The sequence below is a fragment of the Peromyscus eremicus genome, chromosome 12 (genome assembly GCF_949786415.1).
Source record: "Peromyscus eremicus chromosome 12, PerEre_H2_v1, whole genome shotgun sequence".
NCBI classification, from domain to species: domain Eukaryota; kingdom Metazoa; phylum Chordata; class Mammalia; order Rodentia; family Cricetidae; genus Peromyscus; species Peromyscus eremicus.
The window spans coordinates 46,541,173-46,561,349 of NC_081428.1; the positions used below are offsets into that span (position 1 = coordinate 46,541,173).

General features: G+C 45.5%; 1 protein-coding gene across 1 annotated transcript; it reads right to left on the reverse strand.

Annotated features, from left to right (window-relative positions):
* Positions 1-8,672: 8,672 nt before the first annotated feature.
* Positions 8,673-19,795, reverse strand: Dppa4 (developmental pluripotency associated 4). The gene is made up of 7 exons (XM_059277739.1): positions 19,772-19,795; positions 16,015-16,132; positions 15,023-15,186; positions 14,880-14,930; positions 13,304-13,610; positions 11,257-11,452; positions 8,673-9,118 (listed from the first exon to the last, which is right to left on the reverse strand). Exons 1-7 carry the CDS (start codon positions 19,793-19,795, stop codon positions 9,085-9,087), a joined length of 894 nt encoding a protein of 297 aa, XP_059133722.1. The 3' UTR covers positions 8,673-9,084.
* Between the last annotated feature and the right edge of the window lie 382 nt (positions 19,796-20,177).

The window sequence follows — 20,177 nt, forward strand, 5'->3', positions numbered from 1 at the left end:
TTCTTTCAAATCACCACAATCTCCATCCCTCCAGGCCTATTTTCCTCAGCCTCATCATTCCTTCACCTCTCCTTCGCCTTTACAACTTGAGTATTTCTACATGGATCAGCATTGGTTGTTGCTTTCTCTGGCTACGAATCCTCCTAGCATTGAATTGGCTTCATTGCTCTCTCCTAGGATTCTTGCTTGGGTGTTGTATCTAGAGAGCCAGGAGAAATGGTGCCCAATGGAATGAATTCTTGCTGGGTCATACTTGTATTCACAGATCAGTTGCTCTCCTGTTCTATTGGTGATTGTTCCCCTAGCTCCTGCCAGTGCACACCAGCGACTCTCTGCATGCCGCTAATGTTTGGAGCATATTCTCTTTCCTCTTTTGCTATTCCAGAACTTTCTCGGTTAGTTATACAGGAATTTAGTTCTAAGATATTGACCTCATCCTGGAAGAGAACTCAGAAGTGTGTGTGTGTGGTGTGTGTGTGTGTGTGTGTATGTGTGTGTGTGTGTATGTGTGTATGTGTGTGTGTGTGTGTGTGTGTGTGTGTGTTCAAGGTCAAGCATGCTTGCTTGCTTGAAGTGTGGGGTAAGTCAGAACATCACTAAGTCCCCTAAGCTGACCTTGAATGAAACAACCAGGCAAGTCTTAACCTGTGATTCTTCCCAACCTTTGTGAGTGGCTGAAATAATAGGCCTGCGCCATGAGGCCCAACAGAAAATTACCTTTTTTTCCCTTTACTTTCTGAATTATTTTGTCTCTACTATCTAGTCCGCTAATGATTACTTGTATTAGGATATTATTTTAAGGTGTGCTATTTTTGTTTATGTTGTGTTTGTTTAACTCTGTGAAGCTGTGTTACTGTGCCTGTGTAAAACACCTGATGGTTTAATAAAGAACTGGCCAATAGCAAGGCAGGAAAAAGGATAGGTGGGGCTGGCAGGCAGAGAGAATAAACAGGAGAATTCTGGCAAGAGGGTTTGGAGATCTCAAATGAAGTAGCCAGAGAAGAAGGAAAACTCCAGGGGCCAGCCATCCAGCTACACAAACAGCAAGCCATGGAGTAAGAATAAGAATTACAGAAGTAAGAGAATGGGAAAAGACCAGAGGCAAAAGGCAGCTGGGATAAGTTAAGTTAGGAAAAGCTGGCTAGAAACTAAGCCAAGCTAAGGCCAGGCATTCATAATTAAGTATAAGCCTCTTTGTGTGATTTATTTGGTAGCTGGGTGGCAGGCCCCCACAAAAAAGAGTAAAAAAAACCCCAACAACAATTACCATCAATCTTACCTCCACCCCCACCATTTATCAGTATCCAAGTCAACTTCTGTCCATCGAGGGCACTGCACATACATGGTATACAGACATGCAAGTAATACCTTTATACACAAAGAGTAAAAAGAAATAAAATCTCAAAACTGTTTTCTTTTCTGTTTTTAAATTTTGAATTACATTGTTTTGTATGTCCGATGTTTTGCCTGCTGGTATCTATGTGCACGGAATGTGTACCTGGTGCCATGGAGGTCAGAAGATGACGTCCATCCCCAGAACTGGAGTTATGGATGGTCATGAGCCTCTATACAGGTGCTGTGAGCCAAACCCAGGTCTCCTGTAACATCAGAAGTGCTCTCAACCCATGAGCCAACTCTCCAGACCTTGATGTTTGTTTTCCATACAAGGCTTCATATAGCCCAGGCTAGACTCAAATTCTTTGAGCAGCTGAAATTCTTTTTTTTAATAATTATTTTATACTGATATAGATATGTAAGTACAACATCAAGTTCAGTGGTCCTTCAGCATTTTCCACTTAAATTTTTTTAAACAGGTTATAATTCCAAAGTCCAGAGTTATTTGAAACTGGAAAGTAAGCCGGGCGGTGGTGGCGCACGCCTTTAATCCCAGCACTCGGGAGGCAGAGCCAGGCAGATCTCTGTGAGTTCGAGGCCAGCCTGGGCTACCAAGTGAGTTCCAGGAAAGGCGCAAAGCTACACAGAGAAACCCTGTCTCGAAAAACAAAAAAAAAAAAAAAAAAGAAAGAAAGAAACTGGAAAGTATTTTCTCTGTAGAAAATAGTAAAAACCGTGACATTTCCCAATAAGCCCTTTTAAGCCAAATAATAGCTGAATTATATATATAAATATTGATTAGATTCTGGGATACAGAAGAAACCTATCTTCATCTGTTCAGAGCTATATTTTACTTAAGTTGTATAAGTGAGATTCCTATTCATCTTTCCCTTCACTGTTTGATTTACGGCAGACATTTTTCTATAAGCTAATCCATAATCTAAAAAGATTTTAGCCTCCCCTCCTGAAAGTACAGCCAGCATATCCTTTCATCAGCTTGATACAGTACAAATTCTTATCCTAATAGTGAAATGTTTCATTAAAGCATGCCCAGTGATTGGGCAAAACCAAAACTTATTATAAGTCACAGTCATCCTAGGGTCCTCCCTGCTAGGTAGCCTCCCTGGATCTGTGGGTTGCAGTCTGAATGTCCTTTGCTTTATATCTAGTATCCACTTGTGAGTAAGTACATACCATGTTTGTCCTTCTGGGTTACCTCACTCAGGATGATATTTTCTAGTTCCGTTCATTGGCCAGGCAGCTGAATTTCTAATACTCCTGCACCCATATCCAAGTGCTAGGATTATAGGTATGGGCCACCAAACACAATTCTTGATAGGCACTAATTTATGAGACTTCATCCCCCTCTGCTGCCCAACCATGACTGCAAAGTGACCAGCTCTAGCTGGGCATGCTGCCAATTCCTGTCACATGACATCTTCACATGATAGTCTATATTCTTGAACTGTGTACCAAAATGAACTCTTTCTTTCTTTTTTAAATTTATTTATCTATTATGTATTATGTAAACAGTGTTCTGCCTACATGCCAAAAGACATGCCAAAAGGGGGTGCCTCATTACAGATAATTGTGAGCCACCATGTGGTTGTTGGAATTGAACTCAGAACCTCTGGAAGAGCAGCCAGTGCTCTTAACCTCTGAGCTATCTCTCCAGTCCTCTTTCTTTCTTGCCAGGACAGAATGTCAGTGTCTGAATGGGAACCTCAGAATGGAGAAAGAAAAAACAGGGACCTTTCTCCTTCTCTAGAGACATCACTCACAGGAACACCAGGGTCAACCAATTTGAGGGCTTAAAAGATTCAGTCTGGCTGGGTATACAGAGTGAGTTCCAGGACAGCCAAAGATATAGAGAAACCCTGTCTCAGGAGGATAAAAAAAGATTCAGTATGAATGACAAACTATAACTCCAAATTTGCCACCAAATAATCCCTCTGTAGGAAGGACCTTAAAATAGATTCTAGCTGGGCAGTGGTGGCGCACACCTTTAATCCCAGCACTTGGGAGGCAGAGCCAGGCAGATCTCTGTGAGTTTTGAGGCCAGCCTGGACTACCAAGTGAGTTCCAGGAAAGGCGCAAAGCTACACAGAGAAACCCTGTCCTCGAAAAACCGAAAAAAAAAAAAAAAGATTCTAAAAGCATAGGACTCTTCACAGACTGTAGGGGTGGGTTTAAATCAAGTTTTGTGTTTTTCTCTCTGACTTTGGATGTTCCTCTTCTTCAGACTTCACTTTCTTACTCAAATGTGAAAGAAACACTAAAGCCAAAGGCTGACTTTGAACTCTAATGTGTTCAGCTCAATGGGGGACGTAGTAAAGAGACAATTGCTGGATGCTTTAAAAAAAAATTAGTTCGAGGGGTGGAGAGATTATTGCATGGTTAAGAGCTTTGACCATTCTTGCTTATAACCTGCATCCCACTCTCAGCAACCTCACAACAGCTCATAACCATCTGTAACTCCAGTTCCAGCTAATACAGAAGATGGCACCATCTGCTGTAGGCATGAGGTAAGAACTCAGTCCTAAAAGTAAATAAACATAAAAGCAAAATGAAACAAACTGGGAGGCAGAGGCAGGTGGATCTCTGTGCGTTCGAGGCCAGCCTGATCTACAGAGGGAGTTTCAGGACAGCAGGGCTACACAGGGAAACCCTGTCTCAAGAAAAAGAGAGAGAAGAACACACAACAAAACCCACAAATTTCCTAGCCAGTGATACCCCCGTGTGGGTAGTGTTCATGTAAAGTGTATGGCACGGTGGGTTCAAGCCACAGCACGAGAAATGGTCATCGTGACCTACTCCTAGTATCCCTGTATTTGGAGGTGGAGACAGTTTGAAGTTGTGCAGTTGGCTCCTTTTCCACTCTTCTTATCTTTGCCTATCCTTGCCTGTGGGGCAGGCTCAGGCAGATGGAGGAACGCCGGCACTCTAGGCTCTGGCTCCAAACCACAGAGCCGTCGCTCCAGTCCCTGAGTTGATTTTAATACCGATTTGTTAAGTAATTTTACAATTCTCATCCTTTGGTGTTTTGTTGGTTTTAAGGGACGGGCGAGCATTGGTGGTTATTTTCAGTGCTGGGGAATGAGCTAACATCGACTGAGCATTAATTATGGGTTAGACCTCTGCTCTAGGAGACCGTATACGATAGGACGAGAGAGACTCAAGGAGTGAAGTGCTTGCCTTGCACACACAAGGCTGTGGATTCCATCCTTAGCACCACGGGGGTTGGGGGGTGGTGGAAAAGGAAAAGCTTCAGGTGAAACATCACATGGAGATGTCATTCTCCCTGATGACAGACATCATCTCAAACAAACAAGACTGCGATTTGGGAACTCATTATAAAATCCTTTCGTCTTTGCATTACTAGAGGAAGAAGTCAAATGGGAACCCGAGGCAGTGTAGAGAGGGCAGGAGGTGCCCCTGCAAGCTTGAAAACAAAAGCGTGAGGTGTCGGCTGCACACGGGTTCCAGGCATCTCCGGGAACTCCAGTCAAAATCATCAAGCTTGCCTGATAAAACACTTTTCCCACTAGCCAGCTCCACGGCCAGGACTTTGAGGGAAGTTGATCAAGCTGAAATCTGGAAGAAGGCATTCCAGGCAAAAGATAAGGCTCTATCATAGGGAGGATTGGGGCTGAGGGAGAAATGGGAGGTGGGGGTTGCTGGAGGGGATTTCTAAGATAAGGGCGGCAGAAAATGGAGAGGAAAGGCTTGAGGGTCAGTTTAAGAACTCTAGCTTTAGCCGGGCGGTGGTGGCGGACGCCTTTAATCCCAGCACTCACTTGGCAGGCAGAGCCAGGCAGATCTTTGTGAATTTGAGGCCAGCCTGGTCTACAGAGCGAGATCCAGGAAAGGCGCAAAGCTACACAGAGAAATTCTGTCTCAAAAAACAAAAACAAACAAACAAAAAAAGAACTCTAGCTTCTCCTCGGAGTGAAATGACCTCCAGGAGGCTCATACAGTTGTGGTCTGCCTTCATTTCCAGGGGATCTTTTCATATATTCAATTGAGTATTTTCCCCCCCAAGTTAAATTCTCACAGGTACGGTGGCACGGTCTTTAATGCCAGCACTTGGAAGGCCGAGCGAGGTAGGTGGATCTCTAAGTTCAAGATCAGCCAGGACTACACAGAGACCCTGTCTCTATCACCCCTGACAAAAAACGTCCAGTGTATTAGTTGATTAGTTGATACACCTGTTAAGTAACCTGTGCTCCCCGTTAGCCAATTGCTAATATCAGTACTCTAATTTTTAAAATTTCTCATGTGCTGTAGTGTATATGTGGAGGTCACTTAAAAAAATAATTTTTTTTTTTGACTGAGTATGGTGGCACGCCTTTAATCCCAGCACTCAGGAGGTAGAGGCAGTGGATCTCAGTGAGTTCAAGGCCAGCCTGGTCTACAAAGAGACCAGAGCTGCTACAGAGAAACCCTGTCTTGAAAAATAAAAAACAAGCAGGCGGTGGTGGTGCACACCTTTAATCCCAGCACTCGGGAGGCAGAGCCAGGCGGATCTCTGTGAGTTCGAGGCCAGCCTGGGCTACAGATCCCAGCGGCAGGAACTGGTGCAGAGGTCATGGAGGGCATCTGTTTATTGGCTTGCTGTGGTTTTTTTTTTTGTAGATGGGTTCTCTATAAGTAGTCCTTGCTGTCCTGGAACTTGATTTTATAGACCAGGCTGGCCCAGAATTCAGAAATCCTCCTGCTTCTGCCTCCCAGGTACTGTGATTAAATGCATTCATAACCACATCTAGCCACTGAACAACTCACAGATTGGTTCTTTGCTTCGACTACGTGGGTCTTGGGTAACGAACTGAGGTAGTTAAGCCTTGGTGACAGGTGCCTTTACCTGATAAAGCACCTCACTAGCTCAATAATATTTTAAAATATTTTCTGTCTTGTAGACATTCTATATAATCATGCTGAGGATGACTTTGAACTTCTCATACTCCTGCCTTTGCCTCCTGGGAGTACAGGTGAGGGACACTATATAGTTCACTTATTGAGTGTTGACCTAACACAGGGCTTCATGCTCACTAGACAGAACTTCACCAATGCAATACATCCTGAGCCCTTTTCCCCAGTATCCTAACTGGAAAAAAAAAAATGTGTTATTAAACAACTTGCGAGCTGGATTATGACAGCTCCCTGCTATAATCCCAGCGCCGTGGAAGTCAAGGCAGAGAGAGGCTGCCGTTGCGTTGGTAGATGGCCTGAGCTAAAAAAAAAAAAGTCAAGTTCAAGACTAGCCTAGGCTAACACTGAGACCACCTCAAAACAAAGGAAAAATGAGTATGTGAGCTGGAGATAGTTCAATGGTTAGTGCGCTTGCTGCTTTTCCAGAGAACCCAAGTTTGTTTTCAGCCTCTATGTTGGGTGGTTCGTAGCTACCTGCGTAACCCCAGAGGATCTGATGCTTCTGTGGGCACCCCGCTGCCCCCTGCACACACACACATAAATTAAATGGGTATGTAACGCACAGGCAAATGCTTTGCAGCTTTGTGAGTTTTACATAGGGATGTCGGGGTTTCCCATGAACCTGGCACCCCAAATAAGACTCAATAATAATGGTGGTATGGTAGAGAGATTTTATACAAGAGGGGGTAAACATGATATTTGAATGGTGTTAAATTATTAACTTACTTCAGAAATTCGGTTTTATTTAAGAATGTCAGAAACAGAAAAACAGGGCGCCTGCTAGGCTCACCCAGTAATTACTCTGACTGGAGATATAATCAGGACTGATTGCTTCATCATGATTGGATTCACATTAAGTCTTTCTTGGCAAAGCAATTATCAGTAATAACTGTGCACGTCCCATTGTATCACTTCAGTGACTTCTTTAAATCATTCCTACTAATGTAGCACTATGCTTGAAGGGACTTGGGGCCCGGGGGACACTGTTAGGTGGTTAGTGGTACCAAGGATTGAATCTGGGGTCTCTTGTATGTTAAGTGCTCTTGCATGAGTTACTTCAGCCCTTTTCTTTTTTTCTTTTTTCTTTTCTTTTTTTGGGGGGGGTATTTTGAGACAGGGTTTCTCTGTGCAGCTCTGTGCCTTTCCTGGAACTCACTTGGTAGCCCAGGCTGGCCTCGAACTCACAGAGATCCACTTGGCTCTGCCTCCTGAGTGCTGGGATTAAAGGTGTGCGCCACCACTGCCCGGCTATACTTCAGCCCTTTTCACTGAGACAGTCTCACTGTATTGACTAGGTTGGTCTTGTATTCTCCATGGAGCCAAGGCAGGCTTTGGACACACACGACCCTCCTTCTGCAAGGATGTCAGACCCTCTCCAGTAATCTTAGTTCACACTGTAGTTTTGATGGAAAAGCTCCATCTGACAAAATACAGATATTTTCTTGGCATAATGTTGAGTATTTTACTAAACTGTTAGTTTAAAAAAATCACCACACCTTGTTTCCCATTTCCCACCACTCGTGACTAGGGATACTTGGACACATTCCTCTTAACGTCAGAGAGGGCACAGGCTTTCTTCATGGAGACTCATTTTTCTCCACCATCCTGACTTTGGCACCTACTCTTAGAACTTCCCATGCTCTTTCAAAGCTGAGGGGGGAAAAAAAAAAGCAGAGAACTGTATGTGCCAGGCTTCCTACTTTAATTTACAGACAGGCATGCCACACACACTTGTGGACAGGGACCTGTCTTTGTGGATGGATTCTAACATCTAGATGCAAAAGTGAAGGGCAAATCTCATCTTGACTTCCCATGAGCATCATCAGCACAGCAGCCACCCTCCTGTCGGGGGCTTCATCTGAGGCACATGGAGTACTGACCTCTAGCTCCATGCCTACCTCAGAAAAATGGGAGCAGAAATGGGGGCTGGCATTGAGTGTATCACATCATCAACTACAAACGGGGTTCCATCAGTAGATGACACCTGGATAGAACCAAATGATCTCACAGAATGCTACTTCCCTAACCTGTACCTAATCCCGCAGGGCAGCCAAGCAAGCGAGTTCCTTGGTCATTCAACACCTTTATGGAATGATCATGCATGCCTGGCAGAAGGGTCCACAAAGTAGTGGTGGTGTTCATTCCCTTTCACACCACCCTGCCTCCCTCTGCTCCAAGCATTGTTCCAAAGTCCTTTCAAACATGATGTCCAGAGAGGGGAAGAAGGGATTCAGGGAGAAAGTTAACCAATCAAACAGAAAAGAAACAAAATCAAAAAACCACAAACCAGATTTGGTGTAATATTTTGCAACAGTAGAAAACACACTTAAGGACTACACACTAACATACCACAACCCAGGAAAGAGGGCATGTGGAGGCTACCGGCATAAGCTAAGTCTCTACAATGGACCACAGAACTGGCCAAGACCCTGTTGTGCTGGAGACAGGACAAGCAGTACTATATCTGAGTACTATATCTGGAGATGTCATATTCCTGCCCCAGGACCTCATTGCAGCAAAACCCGTAGGATACTTTCTCATCTTCACACAATAGGAGGAGGTATAGCCACTTAAACCTAGTCATCACAATGAACAGAGGTGGAACCATTGCGTCTTGGTGGCTTCACTGGTTCTTTTCTCAAGCTGCTCGAACTACAGCAACAATTAGTGAACAATGTCCCACAGTTTCTGGGTGATATGGGCATCTTCCAGGGCATAGATTCGGGTTTCCATCAGTCTCTGTCTTGGCTGCAGTTCCGTAGACCACTCCACCAGAGTGGGCTATGACAGCAGCTAGCCCAAACCTAAGAGATCTTCCCTTTATCCATGGAGGCTCTTATTTAAGATCCTGTTCCTAGAAAACAAATTTATCCATGGATTCATTCATTCATTCATTCACTCATTTCCTCCTTCCCCACCTCAACCCACCCTCCCATAGCACTGACAGGGTCTCATGTAGATCAGGTTGGTCCCGAATTCCCCATCATCCCTGCTTACACTTACACAAGTACTGGGATTACAGGTATGTCATATACAGATAATAAACCAGAACCAGGAAGAATCACCAAATTTCAACCTTTAAAACAGACGAGATAGGCCGGGTGGTGGTGGTGTTGCGTGCTTTTAACCCCAGCACTTGGGAGGCAGAGGCAGGTGGATCTCTCTGAGTTTGAGGCCAGCCTGGTCTACAGAGCAAGTTCCAGGACAGGCTCCAAAGCTATACAGAGAAACCCTGTCTTGAAAAACAAATAAACAAACAAACAAACAAAAAACAAAAAGACAAGATAGATTGGGAATGGACATATCACACATGAAACCCTGAGTTTGATCCCCAGCCCCGAATAAGCCAAACCTGGGGGCACACCCATAATCCCAATCCCATGTTCAGAAAGTTGAGACAGGGGGCTGGAGAGATGGCTCAGTGATTAAGAGCACCGGCTGTTCTTCCAGAGGTCCTGAGTTCAATTCCCAGCAACCACATGGTGGCTCACAACCATCTCTAAGAGGATATGATGCCCTCTTCTGGTGTGCAGAACACTCATACATAAAATATAAATAATTCTTAAAAAAAAAAAAAGAAAAAGAAAGTTGAGACAGGAGAATCAGAACTTTAAGGTGGTTTCAGCTCTAAGTTCCAGGTGAGCCTGGCTTCCAGGAAATCCTGTCTCAAAAGTAAACAAAAAAGCAGCCAAAGAACTTAAAGATCAGGAGTGGTGCACATTTAACCTGCAAACACATTACCGTGACTTCCAGGCCAGCCAGGGCTACACGGTAAGATCCAGTCTCAAAATAAAAATTTCAAATTGCACTAGGGATGTAGTTCTATAGTAAATATGTGGGTTCAAGTCCAAGCTCCACAGAACAAGAGAATTTAAAGATCATGAATAAGGCCTTTGACCAAGCCGAAGATGGAAGATCAGCTAATTGATCATGACTTTATCCCCATGCAGGCCCTGGCTGAGAGAGGTCCCTGATATGCTCGGTCCTCAAAATTTGACCCTGACTTAACAAAAGCCAGGAAAACAACAAAACAATCCCCTCAGTTCTATTCACCTTAAAAAAAAAAATCTCCTTGAGACTAAGCAAGCATGTTGATTTGAGACAAAGACTATGTAGATCAGGGTGGCCTTGAATTTGTGGACAGTCCTCCTGAAAGACAGTGTGCACACCACCACACCCAGCTCACAGTTGACTGAAATCTTCCCAAAGGACCAATTTCCTTCAACATCTTTGTTTTTTGTTGTTGTTTTGTTTTTGGAGACAGGGTTTCTCTATGTATCTTTGCGCCTTTCCTGGAACTCACTCTGTAGCCCAGGCTGGCCTTGAACTCACAGGGACCCGCCTGCCTCTGCCTCCGGAGTGCTGGGATTAAAGGGGTGCGCCGCCACCCCCCCCCCAGCTTCCTTCAACATCTTATATAAAACTTACTCAATGCTATTCAACTCTAATGAGACAGAGAGACGGAAAAAAAATTTTTTTTTTAATTACATCTATCTCTCCTGTGTGTGTATATGAAGATGCCATGATGCACATGTGGTCATCATTTGGCAACTTTGGTAAACTGGTTCAATCTTTCCTCCTTATAGGTCCTGGGAGTAGAATTCAGGCCATAAGCCTTGGCTGTGGACACCTTTATGAACTGAGTCATCTCCTGGCCCAGCCTGGGAGGACTCTGAGGACTCTGAGCCCAGCCTGGCCTAGCTACACAAGAAGACCTTGTCCTAAAACACAACCAAAAAGCTATCAACTAGGCTTAATGGTATATATACACTTATAATCCCAACACGTGGGAAGCAGAGGCAAGCAGACTACTCCAAGGTGGAGATCAGCCTGATCCACATAGCAAGTGTAAGACCCGTAAACCCAGAGCTGTGGAGGTTTACTTACGTGAGCAAAGTAAGTAATATTCAAAACACAGCTAACTAAAATTAACGTATCTTTTCCTGAGGTAACTCCAAGCTCCCACTGTCAGTGTGCGAGCCCAGCGCTTACCTGTGAACACACTTGGGGCACAGCATGTTGTCCTCCAGGTGTGGGGGTGGAAAGTTGCAGGCCGGAAGCAGGAAGAGGGCAATCACTTTCCCTTTCTTCTCAGGGACCCAGGCCTGTCCAGCATGGAACTGCAGCTGAACCCAACCGCTTGAGTTTGCAGGAAGGCTTCGCCCGTGAACCACACACCACATTTCCCCTGTGGAGGTAAAGAGATTTAACACGAGTCACACACTCAGGCACCAGACTGACTACAGGCTTTCAGCTTAAGACTTAACTAATGCCTCTATGGAATGCCAGCCCTGAGATAAGCCTGGGGATCCAACCTTTATCTCGATCCATCTTGCTCTGTGCTACAAAACTATGCAAGAGACCTTCAGGCTTCATGGATGGAGCTCAATGGTACAGTACTTGCTTAGCCTGCAAGAGTCTGATCCCAGCACACCACACATGCACCAAACAAAACTCCCAGACAATTAAAGGCTTTTCATGACATAGGTCTGGGGCATCAACCTTTTGTTTTGAAATAGGGTCTCACTATGTAACCCTGGCAAGCCTAGAGGGTAAGAGATCTACCTGGTTCTGTCTCCCAAGTGCTGAGGCAGAGTCCTCTACAAGAGCAAGTGTTCTCAACCTCGGAGCCATCTTTCCAGCCCTCAACTAAGACCTTGACACCCACTGTATCACGCTAAGCATGATTTTCCTTTATTGCATTTTGTGTTATTCTTACAACGTAAGCTCTCTATTGTTATTTTGAAAGTCTCATGTAACCCAGGTTGACCTCAAACTCCTGATCCTCCTACTCAGGTGCTGGGATAATAAACAGGCTTATGGTGTCTTGTACTGCCTGGTTTTGTGTGTCAAGCTAGAGTCATCAGAGGAAGGAGCCTCAGTTGAGGAAATGCCTCCTTGAGCTCCATCTGTAAGGTATTTTCTCATTTAGTGATCAACCTGGGAGGGCCCAGCCCATGGTGGATGGTTGCCATCCCTAGGCTGCTGGTCCTGGGTTCTATAAGAAGATGGGCCGAGGGCTGGAGAGATGGCTTAGTGGTTAAGAGCACCGGCTGCTCTTCCAGAGGACCTAGGTTCAAATCCCAGCACCCACATGGCAGCTCAAAACTGTCTGTAACTCCAGTTCCAGGAGTTCCCACACCCTCATACAGACATGTATTGAGGCAAATACCAATGCACATAAAATAAAAATTAATAAATTAAAAAAAAAAAAAAAGGTGGGTTGAGCAAGCCTTGGGAAGCAAGCCAGTAAGCAGTACCCCTCCATGACCTACCTCTGCATCAATTCCTGCCTCCTGCCCTGTTTGAGTTCCTGTCCTGACTTTCTTCAGTGATTAAACAGCAAAGCTGAAATGTAAGCCTAATATACCCCTTCCTCCCCAACTTGCTCTTTGGTCATGGTTCTTCATCACAGCAACAGAAACCCTAAGGAAGAGATGCCTTTTCTGACTTACGTCTATTTTACAACGAGAAACTGGAGACTGTTAGCATCGCCTACTTAACAAAGAGATCCAAACCCCAATCCCAGAGAGTTCTTTAATGCAAGGGGAAAACATGGCACCGAAGCACATCGCTTCTTGCTTGGTGCGTGAGTAATTTGAAGTAATTCTCAAAGTCTGATTCCCTGGATCAGCATCCTCATTACTGCTTGGGTAGCTTTTAGAAATGTAGACCCTCAGCTGGAGACAGGGGTGGTGGTGAATACCAGTAATCTCAGCATAAGCTAAGGGCAAACAGAGGTCACCCTGGGTTATACCTTTAAGATTCTTATCTCAAGCTGGGTGGTGTTGGCGCACACCTTTGATCCCAGCACTCAGGAGGCAGAGGCAGGTGGATCTCTGTGAGTTCAAGGCCAGCCTGGTCCACAAAGTGAGTTCCAGGACAGCCAGCTGTATAACAGAGAATCCGTCTTGAAAAACAAAACAAAAAAGACCCTCATCTCAATAAGCCAAATGAATACTAGCTCACAGGCCCCACCCCAGATGGGCGGGGTCCAGGAATCACTGGTGGCTGTGTCTGGTTCTAATATTTGGCTTACCATAGGTCTCTGATGTTGCCGTGGATGGCACTGCCTCATTTTTCTTAGCATTGGCTGCAATTCTGGCCCACGATGCCAACACGGCCTCCGAGGCAGTTGTGGTCACAACAGTGGTGCTGACTTCTTCATAGAGGACGGGAGGCTCAGCAAGGGCAGGTACCTGCCCCTCGGGTACAGGGACAGGGACCACTTCAAGGGGAACTGCCATCTGAGGACAAGGCACCTCGCCCTCCTCTGTCTTCATTTTCTTTCGAAATGTCTTCACTCTGGCCTCTTTGGGTGTGTCAGGAACGTTCTTTAAATCGGGCTAGGATGTTATAGATAATAAATGGGAAGTATTAATAGCCACTAAGACAACTCAGTGAGTAAAAACACAGGGGGAAAGACCTGAATTCGAATCTCTATAATCCACGTAGAAATAATCCACGTAGAAAAAGGCACAGGGAGTGGCGGACATCTGTAATTCTATTCCAATGCTCCTATAGCAGAATGGGAGGTGGAACAGGAGACTACCTAGCCAGCTAGGCTAGGGAATCCATTAGCAAATAACAAAAGACTGTCTTAAAACAACGGAGAAAGCACGAACTGATATCAAGATTAAAAGGTGACCGGAAATGTGGCTTTGCGTGAGGGAGGTGTTAGCGACAGTACCGATTCAGTTAGACAGAAGGGATTAGGTGAACAGATCAAGCAAAGCTGGAAAAACTGCTCAGTAGCAGAACACATGCCTAGCATGTCCAAGGCCCTGGGTTCAAGGCACAGAACTAAAGGAGACCCAGACAATGCAGCGACAAGAGTTAGTAAGAACACACTAGGTTCGCTAAAGAGGCTAAGTGTTCTTCAGTTGAGGCCAGGGTGGATGGATGCCTGAGGTCCCAGCTACTCAGGAGGTGAAGGCATCACTTCACTCCAGTAATTTGAGACTAGCCTAGGCAGCACAATGAATCCTAGTCTCAAAATCAAAATGCTAGCCGGGCACTTGGGATGCAGAGGCAGGAGGATTGCTACTGCAAGTTTCAGGCCAGCAAGGACTACACAGTGAAACTCTACATCAAAAATGAACAGAAATAAGGGAGTGATCAAACTATGGTGGCACACATGTGTAATTATGAGCCCGAGAAAGGAAGTGCTTGAGGTTTAGGTTAGCCTGGGCTACATATAGACTCATCAAAAAAAAAAAAAAAAAAAAAAGGGGGGGGTGAGGTAGGGATTGGGGTGAAGATCAGTGGTGGAACATGCATTAAAACCCTAGATTCATTTTCCAGCACCAAAAATGAAAAGGACCTTACTTAGTTTTATTGCTTCACGTTCTCTCTTCAAATTGGGGGTAGAGGGGTAAAAGGGGGCCAAGACAATTCCTCAACTTATTCCCTGATGAGGAAAGACGTTTATTGGAAGAACCAAAGTTTTCTCTTTGCCACTCTTCATGTTGGGCATGGAGGGCGGTGCGTATCTAAAAAGCTGACCAATGGGAGGTAGGCAGACCTTGAGTTTGAAGTCACTTTGTTCCACACGAGGACTGTGAGGCTAGCCTGGGCTAAACACTAAATAGTAGTCTCAAGAAGTAAATAGTTACCATTTGATCTGGGAAAGCCCTTGCAAGGAGTCGTTTATAAGCATCTAATTTCTAAGACAAAAACAACAACAAAGAAAAGAGTTGTTAGTGAAAAGCTTGGTTCCACGCTCCCACTCAGCAAGAGGCCCCCACTGGGGCCCCACCTGGCCTTTGCTGCTCAACTTCACTTCCTGGCACCATGCCCGCAAAACATCTCGGTGAATCAGGTTCACTGGGGGCAGATGGGCCGGTAGAGGAGGAATTGGTACCTTCCTTCGAGCGGGTCTTGGAGTCTCAGCATCTCCTGCTTCCTCCTTTGGTTTACAATCTGAGGGACAAAGGGAATAGCAACCATTTTTGCACAGCTCTATAGGATTTGAACGAAGCACACACAACCACTTTTGGTTCTTTACGTATATAGCAGTCCCATAATGTCACAAGAGGTGCATGCTTAAATGATCCACCAAAGATCATACAGACTACAGGGGACACACATCAAAGCCTAGACTTTCAAATCTCAAATCTTTGTTAAGCCTAAGCAAACGTGTCTAGGCTTGCTCCTCTGAGGACCCTCCAAAGAGGAATGCAGTTAGTTGGTGACCATTCTATCCCAGGGAACTGACTAACTAGATGTAAGGTCATCAATACTCAGTGCTGTCCAGTCCTTTTACCACAGAAGGCCCACCCCAGCCTCTAGGTTTACACAGTTACAATTGTGTGAGATTCCTAGACCACATCTCACGGGACAGACAGACTGTACTGACGGTAAGCCCCATTAGAGTTTGCGCAGATCACTACCAACCCCTCCACCCCACCACTTAAAGATTAGGTCTATCCTCACTGTTTTAGGATAACATGTGCAATGGGCCCTCAATCCTTGCCTATTAGCTCCCCCCGCCCCCCCCCCCCCAGCCCCTCCAAGTAAAATGACTATCAGAGCCAAGTATGTGATGGGAGTCATATGATGGGAAGGATTAGCTTTGGCAAGAGATGAGAAGCATCTTCCTTTCTTTGGAAAACAGAACTCAGTTAGACCCCAGAGGAAGTACAAAGCTAGGCAAGTGCAGACATTTTTCAACCTTTTTTTATACTTAGGGAAGATTTCTTAAGTTTCTTAGACAGAAAGATGCAGGACTAAGCATTTACAGACTCTTACCATTATCTTTCACTGTGTTTCTTTGTTTTTTCCCCTTTGCCGGGCTCTTTGCAAAGGACGTGCTTGGCTGGCTGGACATCTGGCAGTCCACTTCTCTTGACTCTCCGGTGCTGCTCCACTGTGGACAGGGGAGTCAGACAGTTATCCGCTGTCCTGAGCCAGCACATCCCCTTACTTGCCCTAAACTAACTGACATCTAAGGTTCCCCAAGAGGTCACTGCATGTGACTGCCAGTGTGAATTCTCACGGGGCAACATATGAATAAGCAGTCTGACGTATAAACTAGGGAAGCAATGGTTGGGGGCAATGAGAGGTAGCCAGCAGGAAAAACAGGCTTGTTGGCAACAATTTTAACCTGAGTACCAAGAGATTCTTTTTATTTTCCCTTCAAGGGTTTCTCTGTGTCACATGGAACTCACTCTCTTCAGGCTGGCCTCGAACTCACAGAGATCCACTTGCCTCTGCTCCAGTGCCGGGATTAAAGGCGTGCATGACTTGAGAGTCCCTTGTGAGACTATCTTAAGGAAAGAAAAATGCTGCAGTAATTGCAGTCTTAGCACTTGGGCTGCAAATGCAGGAGGATTACCAACAGTTAGAAGCCATAATGAGCCTCAGGCCAAGTTTAGGTGACACACTGAAACCCAGAGTACAAGGTGAGATACAAACCAAAGGAACAGGAAGGAAGCCACAAAGCAAGAGTACTAGTCTGCTTTTGGAGTCAGGAGTCTGCCTCTTACTCCATTTTATCTCTCACCCCAAAGCCTGTTTTCCCTCAGTCCGTGGTTCTAAACCCATCTGAATTCTACTTCAGTTACCACACCTCACCCCCTCAGGCCCAGTTCAGGCGTTATTTGGCTGGAATCTCTTTCCAGCCAAATCAACCACAGACTGCCTCATTTTTACTTGCCAGTTGCAGCTTCCTATGAGTTAACTCCATCTGCTTTTGAACTCCACAAGAGTAGGTCTCTTTCCCTTCCATTGCTGGCACTCAATAATAATAAATATCCACTGATTTAATTAAGGGAACAAAGAGACTACAAAAAACATAGCTAAACACAGAAAAACTAACAAGTAGATAATGGACAAGGCACACTCCTTATCTTCATTTAATCTTTATGTAACTTCACAAACACTCCTGTCTTTTCAACCTGCAGGATGGATGCAAAGTTAAAAGCTCATTAAAGTATGGCGGTGGTGGTGCACGCCTTTAATCCCAGCACTCGGGAGGCAGAGGCAGGAGGATGTCTGAGTTCAAGGCCAGCTTGGTGTACAGAGTAAGTTCCAGGACAGGCTCCAAAGCTGCACAGAGAAACCCTGCCTCCCTGTCTCGAGAACAAACAAACAAACAAACAAAAAACAAAACAAAACAAAACAAACAAACACACACAAAAAGAAAAAATAAAATAAAATTACATGTAATTACAGAAGGAAAGATGGCAATTCAATCTACCACAAGACCCAGCTATACCACTCTTGGGCATATACCCAAAGGATGCTCCATCACACCACAAGGACACATGCTCAACTATATTCGTAATAGCCAGAACCTGGAAACAACTTATATGTCCCTCAACTGATGAATAGATAAGGAAAATGTGACACATTTACACAATGGAGTATTACTCAGCTATTAAAAACAAGGATACCAGGAAAATTGAAGACAAATGGATGGAACTAGAAAAAAAAAATGAGGTAACCCAGACTGAAAGATAAACATGGTAAATACTCACTCTTAAGTGGATACTAGCTGTCAAATAAAAGATAACTATGTTACAATCCACAGACCCAGAGAGACTAGGTAACAAAGAAGGTTCATGGAAGGGGCGCACCCGGATCTCCCTGGAAAGGGGAAATGGAATCTACAAGGATGACCCCAGCTAAGACTCCTAGCAATAGCGGATAGGTAGCCTGAATTGGCCATCTCCTGTGACCAGGCAAGACTTCAAACGGAGGGAGTGGAAAACCAACCCAGCCACATAACCTTCGACTTAGTCTGTCCTGCCTATGGGATGTGCTGGGATCAAGGGTGACCCCTAGAGGTTGAGGGAGTGGCCAACCAATGACTGGTCTAGCCTAAAACCCATGCCAGGAGACTGAGCCCACCCCTGACACAGCCTGGAGCACCAGGACCCACAGGCTGGATGACCCAGAGACCTAGAATAGAACCAGACATGACTAGAGGGGAAAAAATGTCAATGCAATGATGCCTAATGATATTCCGCTATACACATAGATTGGTGCCTAGCCCCATTGTCATCAGAGAGGCTTCACCCAGCAACTGATGGAGCAGATGCAGACTCACAGCCTAACATTGGGAGTTCAGGGAATCCTGCATAAGAGGGGGAGAGAGGATTGTAGGAGCCAGAGAGGTCAAGGTACCAAAAGAAAACTCACATAATCAATTAACCTGGGCTCACAGAGACTGAACTGACAACCAGGGAACCCACAAGGGACTCATCTAGGCCCTCTGCCTATATGTTATACAGTTGTGTAGCTTGGTCCTCTTCGGTGATTCCTGACAGCGGGAACAAGGGCTATCTCCGACTCATTTACAGGCGTTTGGGACCCTACTCCTCCTATTGGGTCGCCTTGCCCAGCCTTACTTAATACATGAGGAGTTGCTTAGTTTTACTGCAATTTGATATGCCATGTTTTGGTCTCTCACCGGAGACCTGCCCTTCCCTAAACAGAAACGGAGGAGGAGTGGACTAGGGGGTGGAAACAGAAGAGTGGGTGGGGGAAGGGCTGGGAAGAGAGGAAGGAGGGGACTCAGCGGCTGGGATGTAAAATAAAAAATTTATTTTATAAATGAATAAACTGGGGGGGCGCACGCCTTTAATCCCAGCACTTGGGACGCAGAGGCAGGCTGATCTCTGTTAGAGGCCAAAGTGAGTTCCAGGAGAGGAACTGTTACAGAGAAACCCTGCCTGGAAAAACTAGATGAGTAAGTAAAAAAATAAAAGCAACCCCTGGTCAGTTCGCTCTCAAACCTAAGTCCTTTCCAAGCCCCACCCCCCAAGAGCTGGAATGGGAGACAAATTAAAATTCGTATGTTACTTTACACCTCAGTGCTTTTACATCTCAATCGAAACGAGCTTCACACTGACATTCAAGATTTACGTTTGCATATCCTTTCCCCAAAGTATTCACTTTTGGACCTGACAAACTTCTTACACTAAGAAAGCTGGAAACGGCAGGGTCTTGGGAAGGAGATCTGGAGAGCACTCAGGAGTCTGGCTCCTGCAGTTAGGAACCTGCAAGGCTTGTCATTTGGGTCTGCCTTCCGGGAATTCCTCAACCCTGAGGACTCTTGGATAAGATAAGGAGCCTGGAATCCCTACAGCAGGCACCTGTGGGTTAAGGCCTCTGGCCCTCTAAGAGGTAATTGGTGCCTCTTGTTCCTTCCAAGACAGACAGCTACCCAAAGCCTCAGCTTCATCTTACCTCCCTACTTTTATCCTGTGACCACTTCTCTCCAGCCATGGCCCTCTAAATTCTTTCCCAGCAAAACAGCACTGCCAAAACACAAGCCCCTCTCCTAACCCACCTACAGCAGCCAGGCCCTGGGGGGCCTCGTGTAAGGCTGTGTGAGCGGGCACGCTGCAGAGCCACACACTTGCGTGGAACAAATTGTAATGCTCCTTGTTTTCTCCCCAAAACAAAGGCTGGGGTGTGCTCAGAAAGGAGAGGCATGAGACCCACCTATTTGGAAAGCCGACCCCCGGAAAAAAAAAAAAAAAAAAAAAACTGCACTCACCTCCTTGCTTCCAGCACGCTCCATCTTCAAATTAGAGGAACCCGCCGAAAGAAAATTCTTCCAGCTTCCAAATGACCTCTGGCCTCAGTCGGCTTTTAGAAATCTCCTCCTACTTCCTGTTGCCTTGATGCCCTCTTCCGTTCCCCAACCTCCTGATCCCACCCACCCCCAACAGTTTGTGATGCTAAAGTCTGGCCGTGGCTCAGTGCTAAAGCCAAAGCCAAGAGCATTGGGCTTTTTCCTCTGAACTTTTTTTTTTTTTTTTTTTTTTTGGAAGCAGGGTTCTACTGTTTCCCAGGCTGGACTGGAACTCACTTACGTAGCCCAGCTGAGTTGGAAACCCCGGAGTTGTACTGCTCAGCCTCAGCAGACTGCTGTGATTTGGAGGCGGCTTGAGCTGCCACGC